This window comes from Eupeodes corollae, chromosome 1 (assembly GCF_945859685.1).
Source record: "Eupeodes corollae chromosome 1, idEupCoro1.1, whole genome shotgun sequence".
NCBI classification, from domain to species: domain Eukaryota; kingdom Metazoa; phylum Arthropoda; class Insecta; order Diptera; family Syrphidae; genus Eupeodes; species Eupeodes corollae.
In genome coordinates this window covers 199109991-199122246 of record NC_079147.1, presented here as the reverse complement: position 1 = coordinate 199122246, position 12256 = coordinate 199109991, and the positions used below count along the sequence as shown (strand labels likewise).

At 30.1% G+C, this 12256-nt stretch overlaps 1 protein-coding gene across 3 annotated transcripts in view; it reads left to right on the top strand.

Annotated features, from left to right (window-relative positions):
• The window catches only part of LOC129942666 (uncharacterized), a 51342-nt gene extending 41073 nt beyond the window's left edge, over positions 1 to 10269 (top strand). For all 3 annotated transcript variants that reach the window (XM_056051705.1, XM_056051706.1, XM_056051704.1), the window contains 5 exons: positions 3397 to 3780; positions 3845 to 3940; positions 7923 to 8332; positions 8400 to 8819; positions 8891 to 10269. In XM_056051705.1, coding sequence (XP_055907680.1) covers positions 3412 to 3780; positions 3845 to 3940; positions 7923 to 8332; positions 8400 to 8819; positions 8891 to 9185 — 1590 coding nt within the window. In that variant the 5' untranslated portion in view covers positions 3397 to 3411 and the 3' untranslated portion in view covers positions 9186 to 10269. The remainder of the gene's footprint in view (positions 1 to 3396; positions 3781 to 3844; positions 3941 to 7922; positions 8333 to 8399; positions 8820 to 8890) is intronic.
• The last annotated feature ends 1987 nt before the right edge of the window (positions 10270 to 12256 follow it).

Here is a 12256-nt window from a genome sequence, read left to right as displayed (position 1 = left end):
AACTGACTGTTGGATTTTTCTAAAAATGTTAATGAATGTTAAGAACAATATTTTGTAGTAAATAGAATAAGTAAGTTTTAAGGTAATGTCCTTAATTTGTTGGCAAGTTAAATTTTAATTCTTTGTAAAAAACCTTTTCATCGATTTTTCTCAAAATTTCACCATATGTCAAAAACATTATTCTTCATTGCATACAATTATTCTGGAGGTAATATCATTTTGTGTTTCTTAAATATTGGAGGTGACAAATACTTGTTTTTTTTTCAGTTTTGTGATTTATAAAAAAGACACGTTAGTTTTCACATTATAAAATTTAAAATCGAATTAAAATTGCTTGCATTACGAGTACTTTATTATTTCTTAAGAAGTTGGGAGTCGACCAACATTTTTAAATTTTTAAATTGCTATAGCAAAAAAACACCCACCTAATTTTGTAAATCTTTTCTGTATCTTTTGATGTTATTATCTGTACAAACACATTTATTTTAATTTGATATCTCTACTGGTTGATCTTGAGATTCGGACGACGAATTATGGTATCCCGAAATGTCAATGCGCAAATGGGATCGATTACAAAAACTTCATATGGAAAGTAAAAAATTGAGTGTCTAATGTATTTAAGTAATTAAGAAAAAAAAAAATCAGACTTAATTAAGATTGTACTGTAAAGATTTTGTTATAAACATGTTATATCGAACGTACAAGCGTATACGTACAGAATCAGACACAGAAATCTCAATAAAAATGTTTGATTTAGATTTCGGAGACATTGAAACGTGAGAAATGTCAACATTTTCAATTCTTTCTTCCATTTTTTTGTCTTGAATGTATTCCCACCCACACAACCTTATGTCAAAAATGAACCAGCAACGGATTGACTGTTGATAAAATGTATTAATTGAAATAAAAAACAGTATTTCAAGAGTGCATCGATCAAATATTATGCCATTTTAAATAGCAGCAATATTTGTATATTGTTAGGTTAGGTTAACCTAATCGTTTAGGTTTAATCGCCCATTGTGATACCACATCAATCTTGAGGCTTCCTTCTAAACTCAATGGAACCAGTTTGAGTCCCTTACGAAACGTGAGAGGCTGATTATGCTGATATGATTTAGATCGTTTAGATCGTTAAAGAAGAATTCTCCTAGGTAATTCTTGCGTTTTCGAGCCCAAGCAGGTCATGTACAGAGAAGATAAAGAATTGTTTCCCCCTCTTCCTCCTCCATACAGCTTCTGCAAAAGTCATTTGAGAATACGCCTAGTCGCGTGGCGTGCTTTCCTTATAGACAGTGTCCGGTTATGACACCTATTATCGAGCTTATACGATCTGCTTTGAGATAGCAAGTACATTGGACGTTTTAAATCTAGTGTTGGTCAGATGTTTTTTGTGAAAATGTGAATGTGAAGAAAAATTTAAATTGATTACTTGCGACAAAAAAGAACTACATATCCAGTTTTGCACTCCTTAAAAAAAAATCGAACTCGTAATTTTAATCAAACATGACACTGGGATGGCAGAGAAGTCAACAAATGCGGGTCCTCTGATTTCGTTCGGTTGTCTATCCGCGCCTTGCAGCGCAAAACATTATTTCGGTTGAGTTCAAACTTGGAAACTAAGGAATTAAGCATAACAAATAAATGTTTTTTAAGACTACAGATATCAAATCAAAAAACGTAAATTCAAATTTTCTCAAATACGAACCGACTGATTTTTATTAATTGTTCTCTAATTTTTTTTTCTTAACTTGACTTCGTTCAAGAAGTGTACTCCCCATAGAACGGTTATTTTGATTTTTAATGTTCTCAGAAACTCATGAACCGATTTCTGTCTAACGAGTTCTCATGTTATCAAAAAAATATTTAATGATCATTGTTCTTTAGGATTTTTGAATTCGATGTCCCAAAAACGGTTTTTTTGTCTTGCGGAAATCTAATACGAAACCGCTTTAACGATTATCGAAAATTAATTTTGAAAAATTAAGGTTTTTTTGAAAATCAAATGGCATGTCTAACTTATTTCGCAGGTAGATTTTTAAATCTTAAACTATATGTTCAATATTATAAAATATATAAAATTAAAAAGTATACAAATATGTAATACTGGGTTTGAATCTTTGTATGTTTGTAGAATGTGAAAACGTTCTATCAACAAATTTTATTACATTACATACTACTCAGCACATAAATGTACAGAGTAGTGAACATATCACCTTAAGCGACTAGACTATGTACGTTGATAACAACACAAGCCATTAATACAAGACAGAAGGACAGGTAACTTGTTTCCATGCATTCCAATAAACTGCCATCAAAAATCGTCTATGCTTTAAGAGGCTAGAAAAGCTTTGTCAAGTTTAATTACTTTAGGTTCTTTTATATTTTTTGTCTCTTAAAAGAATAGTCCATTTGTATGTATTCCTCTTATAAGCTTAAGAGAACTGCCAGTAGCATTTTATTTATGCTGACATTTTTAATTCAAAATTCGATGTCACTATTCAATGGATCTAATCAAAGTGAAAATATACAATATATTTAGGACATCATTTCACTTCCATAGTTCGTCAATGCAGTTGGTTGGTTGAGTGAAACTAATTCGGTTATCATAGAAGTTCGTGTGTTTTCTGCCAAATCGTTACCTTCTTGTGCTTTTATTATTTATTATATGACTTGCAAATTAAGTTTGCAACGAAACATGCGGTGTTAAGGTATGATTTCAAGGTGAACTCACATAACCGAGACAAAATTGACACATGTGATTGAATTTGTCGGAGTCATTTCGAATTTTTGGACTTCCAAATTGTTAAAAAGCTTATCTGACGCCGAATCAAACGATTAAATTTGACTCGGAGTTCATTATTGGTTTGAGTATGAATAAGTTTGAGTTTGAATAAATAGTAATAAAATTAATATTCTCCCTTCCCACGGTGTTTCAAATGTCCCTTTATTTCTGTACATATTTTCTTTAAATCCATTTTTCTTCTACATTTTAATATTCCGAGCTTCAAAATGAATATTCATGGAATTCTCTTTTTTAAACCTTACATTTTGTACCAAAGCTTATACAGTCTACACGTAGTGTTGACAAAATTTGTACTTTCTGTATTTTTGTAAAAAAAATCTATATAAATTACACAAAATTTAATACCTATTCACATTTTTTCCAAAAAAGGTCATTAAATTCAAAATATTTAATACCGCAAAGGTTCAAATCTAAGTGCTACCATAAAAGCATTAATAAAACTTTGTTAAGTTTCCCAAGCATAAAAAATATAGTGACGTAACATTATTTTCCCAAAAATGTATTTCCAAATTCGTTATTTTACTCAAATATGTAGAAATTAAAATCGCATGAATTTGAATTTAAAATTGTAACCTCTGTCTTTCTAATTCCAGGTACCTTATTGAAGAATGCTCCCCAGTTTGCATGCATTAATGAGGTGCTCCTCTAGTGCATTAAAAAACGCCCCACCCAACGATGACTCTGTAGCCACATGTTCGGGTCGGGGCGATTGTCTAAATGGCACATGTCTCTGTGAAATACGTTATGCTGGCGATGAATGTTCTGCATTCAATTTACCCTATCATGCCGGGATATCGGGAGTATTTTATTTTGTAGCTGTAGTTTCGGTAATACAGTTGATAATATGTATTATTGCCGAATATCAAAGGCTGAAGCAGCCCTCATTTTTACGAGCATGTCGTCTAACAACACAGAAATTTTTATATTTTATGGTATTTTTGGCGGCATCAATTCGTGGAGCTTACTTTACAACTCCGGTAAGTATCGATAAAATGTATATTATACAAAATCCATATTAATAATAGATTTTTTTATTTTTAGCGTGATCTTCAACCAACATGGGCTGCCACACTAATGTCTGCATATTATCCATTGCTGATGACATGCTCTTCATTGGTTGTGTGCCTTTGGGCAGAGGTAAGTTTTTTTTTTTTTTTTTTGGATTATTTTTTCAAAAATATCGAGTGAACTTAAAAAAAAGTGATTATCCTTTAAACCGTAGTATTTTTTCAAGTCGCAATGGAAGATCACAAAATAACTTACTTGAGTCAAACTTCCAGTCTTGTAAATTACTTTCGCAAAGAACTAATGTTTTTTAGTATACAGCATAACATTAGACTCAACTACGTACCAGGTCCAGGTCAGAGAGATGTGCCTAGGAACGAGAGTGGTAATGAGCTGGAAAGGATAGATACAGCACTGGACCCATTGCATACAGACTCGTAAACACCCCATCCTGTAAACTAAAACAAATCATTGGTAATAAGATATTTCAAGAAAGCAATGAAAGATAAAAAGCCTCGAAATTTGTGCTACGACCAGCAAATTATGGCCCAAATTCGACAAAACTAGATCCACTTAGACAAAAAATGTCAAAAATGATCATAATACTAGGCCACAACTTGTTGGGTTACTATACAAAGAAAATGCGGCTTAACACCAATTGTATTTGCAAAAGCTGCAGTTATTTAGAAGGGCAAGGAAATAAAACCCACTTCTTGTGCGTCTAGCACTATGCTAAAATAGAAATAAACTCTTTGGCCGTCACTTTTCAATCATTTTAAAGAACTAGTAGACATTTAAAGAAACGGCCTATTAGACTTTATCAATACCTCTAAATGGCTAGAACAAGGCAATATCATAGGTTTTTATATTTTATTTTCAATAAAGTTCAAGACTTCAAGGTATTACAATGGATCCACTTCTAAGTGTGGCGATAATTTCATCAATCACCAGCCCATTTACCTAGCCTAACCTCACTATGCAGTCCATCCTACGAAACGCATGTGCATCGCATTCTTTTTTTAAGAAAGAGCTTAATAATATAAAAACAATAATTATATGCATTAGAATGATTTCAGGTTTTTTAACACTGCTTTGAGGGACTTCTAAGCTGACTTTGAAACACAATAAAAGATCTTATGTTCAATCCTAAATCAAAGGTCTAATCTTTTATATCCAAAATTGTCAATTGATTAAAGCTGGGGTGGAATCGGCTAAGATGATAAGTGACTATCACATTATTAATAGTCAAATAGTCAAAATTACTCAAATCAATTCAATTTGATTGAACAATTTCAGATTAGAACTGTGGAAAATCATTGTCGCCATGGTGACATTTTAAAGTGATTCCTATAAAATATCTAAATAAAAGTACCAAATTGGGTTGAGTTTCGTTTTTTTTTTTAAGAAAAACGGTAAATGGGAAAATTTTGCAGTTTTTTGTGTTATCGTCTGGTAGCTCTATTCAAAACCAACATATTTGTTGGGAAATGACTATCACATTTTATTTGTGACAGCTTTTTATCAATCATCATTCAATTTGACTTAAATCTTTCTTAGATCAAATTCGTTAATTTTGGATTTCTTTAATCAAAAATCACCTAAGCCGATTTTATTTATGTTAACCTGTTTAAATGTGGTATACAATTGTTGGTCCCTTCCATTTCTGCCACACAAACTGGAGTGATTGAAAGTCATGACTTCATGGCCTTGGATCCTTATAAGTTACTCCACCTCTAAATTTAATATAAATACCACACAATTGCATTTTTTGTCAATACTTTTTTCTTTTAGCTAGTTTTTAAATCATGGAAACTCTTTGCATAGTTTTTGAAAAATAAGGAGTTTTGAATTCTTAATTTGGGAAAAACATTAAAAAAATGTTTAAAGTAAAATTTGTCAATACTTTGATCTTTTATAATATTTTTTTCTTACAATTCGATACTTCTATTCATATATATAGTTTATGTGTTCAAAAGGTAAAAGCTTTTAAGTCTATTTTTAAAGTTTTCGAGAAAACAGATTTTTAAGTTTCAATCTTTGCTTCAACAAAATTAAGAAAGATATGAAAATACACTTTTCAGTAATTTTGCCTTTATATAAACAATTACATTTTGTAGAATATTTAATATATTTATCAATGTTTTTTTGACTTGAGTGCTTTTACCAAAACAACTTTTACAATTTTTCATTTACTGAGTATCCTAACTTGTTTTTAGGTCGACTCAACCGTTGTTGTGTTTTTATTTGTATTATTTTTTTTATTTACCAAATATGGTAAAACATCATGAGTTAATTTAACAAATGTAAACGCATATATAGAAATGTGGAAAAATATCCTAAGTTTACATTAGCAATTTTACTTTTGTAATTAATATCGAACATAAAACCAATAAAAGATAGTTTAACAAAATCATTTCTGCATATTATCTGAAAAATGAAATGGTTGAAGCCTAAAACAAATCATCCTCTAGCTACGTTGTTTTAATTTTGAAAAACCCTACAAATTAAACTTAAGCTATTTTACAAAAAGTTAATATTCTTTTTTAAAAAGATTTATCAACAAGGTTTAAAAAGGAAAAATAGTTTGTAGGGAGAATATATAACAAACAAAATAAATAGCTAAAACCACTTAAGTCCACATATGTAAAGGTTGACCTTTTGAGCACGGAGTTCTAGTTTTCTAGAAAATTGAAAATATTTATTGCTTGAGTATTTACGGTGTTTTTATTTGATTTTAATAATAGAATATTTGATTAACTCGTATACAAATTATTTCTTTCAAAGCCAACAAAATCTCAACGTGTTTACAAACATAACATACAACTCTCAACTCAACCATTTCGGGGTATGAGTAATGTTGTCAGGGATGGATGGGCTCAAAGCGGGGTAGATAGACCCTCCAAAAAATGCTATAGTAAAAAATGCCTGTTATAAAGTGTTCTACAAAAAACCGTTATCATTTCTTGGCGCCACAGTTATCATTCTCTTGTCCTTTAATATCATGAGATATAATTGAAATATTTTATCTATGAAATAAATATCTTCTATTATAAATCAAGAAGATAAGCTTTTTGATATAAAATTATTATTATAAATTCCTATCAAATGATAAAAAAATCAGTTTCAAGTTCAAATGCACTCAGCTACGTCCTCTTATTTTATTTATTTTCAAGCGCAAATTATCAGTGTATTGTCAATACTATTGCCGAGTGCAAGTATACTTAGTGCAAGTGAACCGAGAAAACTTAATTATATCAACAAAATTGTTGTTTTTTCCTTTTTGTATCTTATGTGTCACCTCGACCAACACTAACTTAAGTGCAAAATTGTGTTCTTCCTATTTTTATTTTTTAAGGTTGACGACTTGTTTCTTTTGTTTTGTTGATGCGAGAGTTAATTTTATTAAAAGTCTTGTCATTCCAAAAAAGTTTGTCTTCTTTTTTGTTGTGTGAGTTTAAATTTAATTGAATTATACTCTTTTTAGTTTTCATTACTTTTTTAAGTGTTACTACTCAATTGTCTAGAATATGAAAAGACCAGCAAAATTCATTGACAGATTAAATTAAATGAGATAATATGCCAGATGCCCATAACCTTAAAGCTGTATGTTTAGTTGACATACTTATTTGAGGTGGCGCTACAGTCGGGAGGACTTGGGCCTCAACCAACATGCGTGTCCAGCCAGCTCGGTCACCTTCGCACGCTAAGTTGGTTGAGGTCATCTCCTTCATGCGTGCTCCACCTGAGTCGCGGTCTTCCTTTACTGTGCCATCCTTCGGATAGGATTCGAAGACCTTCCAATGGTTTTCAATACTTAATGCAGGCAGCATAGGACTTCTTAAATGGTTGTTAGAGACTCAATTACAAAAGGACATGGCAGTCTCTTGCGATTGTAGCAGTCTTCCATCGAATCTTCCCACAGTACTTCCTTGTTTTGGCTTGGATAGGGTTTTCCGATTTGAGAAATCTACGTTAGAATATTCTCAGAATAATTTCACTCGAAATTGCGAATCCAACTACGAACAGTTATAACTTTTGTACCAAAAAAAATGAAGTTCTTATTTTTTTTTTTAATATTATGATTAATAAATTTGGACACGTATTTTCTTTTTAGATTTTCCATCTGCGTGACGTTCATTGGGAAAAATCACAATTTCTATCGAAAAGCTTCCTCGGTTTTGTTGCTTTTAATTTCTTCCTATATAGTTTGTTTGGAGTAGAGGTATTCTCATCACTAATTATCCCCAATAGCCAAATCTACGCACACATATTTAATGGCATTTATGCAGCGCTTCTGCTAATAGTTGTTGTATTTTTCCTGATCTATGGCGTTGAAGTGTTCTTTAAGTTACGCGGTGGTTTTGTCTACGATTCAAGCGGTAATATCTTAGGTCCCAATGAAGCTATAGTCAATGCATCACAATTACATCAATCACGATTGGGACTGTTAAGTCAGGCAATTATGTTGATTGTTATTGTCGGTTTCCTAACCTCAGAGACTTTGGGCGATTTTTGGAAGAAAAAGTATAAATAAATTAAATTATAGAAATTAAATTATCTTACAATAAACTATTATTTTATTAATTAAAAGAGTCCCAGTTTACTCACGCAATTGGCATGATATTGTCTTCCGTATTGCTGAAATTGGAGTGGCTTTATGGTTCCCCTGTTGCTTATGGAATTCTATGGCTCCCGAACAACTTTGGATTCTAAATCCGCGTAAATTACTTCGTCGTCAAATTGATCCCAGCATTCCTTCAACATCGAGCGAAAACAAAGGCAGGGAACTAGAAGAAGGACAATCTTTTATTCTGGAAAAGCTATGTTGGATTTGCTATGATGCCGATAAACCAGAACCACTTATTCAACCATGCAAATGCACCGGCGATGTGAGTTCAGTACATCATGAATGTTTGAAACGATGGTTGGTGGAAAGTTGTAGTAGTACCGCAGATGCGATATTATCTTGCAAAGTCTGTGGATCACCATATGAGATCGAGAAAGCGAAGAAGTAAGTTGTCTTCATACTGATTTGATTTTTTAATTAATCAAAAAATAAAAAACCTTTCCATATTTGTTTAGACTTGATTGGGAAAAAGGATTCACTATTCAGCACTGGGCCAAAACTATTATCTTGGTCACCCTCATGTGTGTCTCTGGGGCATGTGCATGGGTAGTCATTCAGCTCTATGTCGATCCTTTAATTCGTATATTAACCGTTGGTATAGCTGTGCTCATTGGATATGTTTGTATTAAATGTCTGGGTGAAAATACTGTAGTTGCTTATCAAAGAGCTAAAGTAAGTTCGATAAATATCGTTACCAATAGTGAAACAGAGAGATTACATACGATTTGTGAAGACGTTGGTAGTCAATGAAGCCGTCATTGTAAAAAATTATGAATTCTTATTTCAAAATAAGTTTTCTTCTTTTAACTCTAAATTTTAAATTCCATTTATTTCATAAAGTTGATAAAAGAGGGTTACATAAATAATTGGTACAATTATATTTTATAATTTTAAAAACTTCGATTTTATGAAGATAATCCAATTAACAAAACAAAATTAAAAGAACAATTACCATAAAAAACAAATGTAACCTATGAGAAATAGTTTTGTGTGTGTGTGAGTGCGTGGAAATTATAATTATGTAAAGCTTTGCATTTCAAGGAAGTCTTTCTCTCGAAAAATTCGTACTATATTTTGTTAAAATTTTAACTAGAGAAATATGTCCAACTAATAACTGCCCAAATAATGTAAAAAAGAAATGCTTGTGTCGTCAAAAAATGGAACACAAAAATCTTCATCTATTTTTATTTTACGGAATTTGACAATATTTCCCTTTGATTTTTTTAATTAAATAAAGACTAATATTTTCTTGAGAATGATTTCTTTGGGTATCATAGCTTAAAAAATAAAATTCAAAATTATTGCCAAATTAGTAAAAAAAACTAAAATGAAAATCACTAGAATTTTACGGCCTAAAATTACGCAGCAATCACAAAATAAAACAAAACTAAACGAGATTATAATTCACATTAAATAAAAGTAAGATATTTTATTTATTTACAAAGAAGAGACGAACTTTATTTTAAAACAACAAAAAAGGTATAAAATATTATTTTTATATATATTTTTAAAGTAGGCTTTAAAAGAAAAAAAGTATATAAATGGCGAATTTTCTTTAAAATTCATTATTTCGAGTCAAAATTCAAAAAGTAAAACTTATTTTCAATATAGAAAAGAATGGGACTCGAGACAAACCAATTTATAATAGTTTTCTGCAATATTACTTGAAAGTCTAGTAGATCTGTAATTAGCTAAAAGAAAGCTGTTTTAAATTAGTCTGCCTCTAGTCATTTCAAAAAAAAAACCTTTTGATTTCATTTTAAAAAATGTGATATTAGCAAGCAAAATTGTGACTAAACAAAATTTTAAATTTTATGGCAAATAAAAACAGAAAGATCTGATTAATTTTGAAGAATTAAATTAAGAAAATTGCCAAAATTGAATAAACTGTATTATATTTAAGCAACAAATAAAAATTATGTACTTCATATAGTTTTTGAAATCATCCATTTAGTTGTAAGAAAGTGATTTTTTTAAATTATTTTATAAGAACACAAAGCTATTTTTTGTTTTTAAATTTATGTGTAGCACTTTAATTTATTCTATATCTCAACTAATTTATTCTTCGTTTATTTGTATTAATATCTAAACTCAAATATTCTTTTTCGAAATCATAAATGTGCATAAATATATTACAAAAACAAAAAACAAAAGCTATTGCTATCTCTTAAATAAAATAGGTCTTAATTTTCTTGGTATGTATTTTTCTTTGCAAAAAGCTAAAGATTTGCGTATTTGAATAAAAAAAAAGAAAATGAATATTTTAAACTTTGTACCATTTGATGAAAGTTTAAAAAATATTGGTGAAAATAAAATCCAGTGAAAATTTAGTCCAAACGCAAATACGCAAACAATAAAAATACAAAAACTAAAGAAAATATCCTAAGTAATCCGAAAATCGCCTAATGTGTTCCCTTGAGCTAAGTATATCCGAAGATATACATCATACAATAACTATACTACAAAAAGTAACACCATAATAATGTGTACATTTCAATTTGATGTTAAAAGAAAATTTATGATTTTTTAATTTTATTATCAATTACTTCTTGCTTTGTGAAGTTTACTTGTTTTTTTTTTTTTAAGTTCAATTTCTGATAACGTAATATTTTGCATCTCATTTAAAAATATATCTACTTAGGTATATGCATACATATATATTTATTGTATAAAAATAAAGTATTCATAATAATTATATTAACTGTACGATAGTGTTAATATATTAAATATAATTTTAAACGAAAATATTTCGAGAACAAACAAAAACAAATTAAGCAAACTAACAAAAAATGCAAATTTAAATAAAATACCATAATATCATAAGAAATTGAAGTAAATGTGTTTTATTTAATATTTTATGCTTTGATTAAAATTAATTAAATTATTTTATTTTATTACAAGTCCGGTACAAACAAAACAAAATAATGGAATCAAAATGTTTCCCCTTTTTAGAGAAATGGAAACATAAATGATGTTTAAAAAGTTTTCCTGGGGCCTTATTATGGGATTCGCGGCGAATCGTTTTGCTAGCGAGTTTGCCATTTTTCGATCATTGCTTTCGCTTTCGCCTTCTTCCTTTTGAAGGCGACCAATTAAAGAATTCGAAGGCGAATTTGAAATGTTTTAATGTTTGTTGGCGAGTTGAAATCCGATAGCTTTTTTGGCGGATTCACAGGCGAAAGTGTTCATTACTATTCACTGTTCGATTTCGTGGATTTTTTCTTGATGCAAAAATGTATGTTAGCTTTATTTTAATTTTCTTATAATTTATCCAAAATAAAATATAAAATTTCGAATAAATCACAGCAAATTTCACAAATACAATCAAAACAAAACAAATTTTGTTTAGAAAGCTGTCAACTCACTGGAATACAGAAAGAAAAACCCAAACCAAAAGTGCCAAATCACTGGAATATAGGAGGAACTATTTTCGCTTCGCCGCGAATTCGTTAATAAGGAAATACGACACGAGTCGAATTGAAAACGATCCGCCGCGAACCTCGTAATAAGGTCCTGAGTTATAATTGTTATAGGGAACAAAATTTTTAGAGAAAATTTACTGTCATTGGATTTTCGTTCGAAAATCTAAAGATATTTAATTTACAATACCAGAAAAAATTTCAAAGGATGGATAATTTTTTCGAGAAGCTTAGTAAGGTATACTAATTTACTGTTTCCCGAAATGTTTGTAACTTTTTCAAAATAAGGGCGTCTGTTTTATGTCCCAGAAAATGTATGCATTTTCCATCCGTTTTTTCCAGTTTTCGAACCATATGTTGACCTCAGAGTGAGAGACCTCTTAAGTATGATTTTTCACAGCA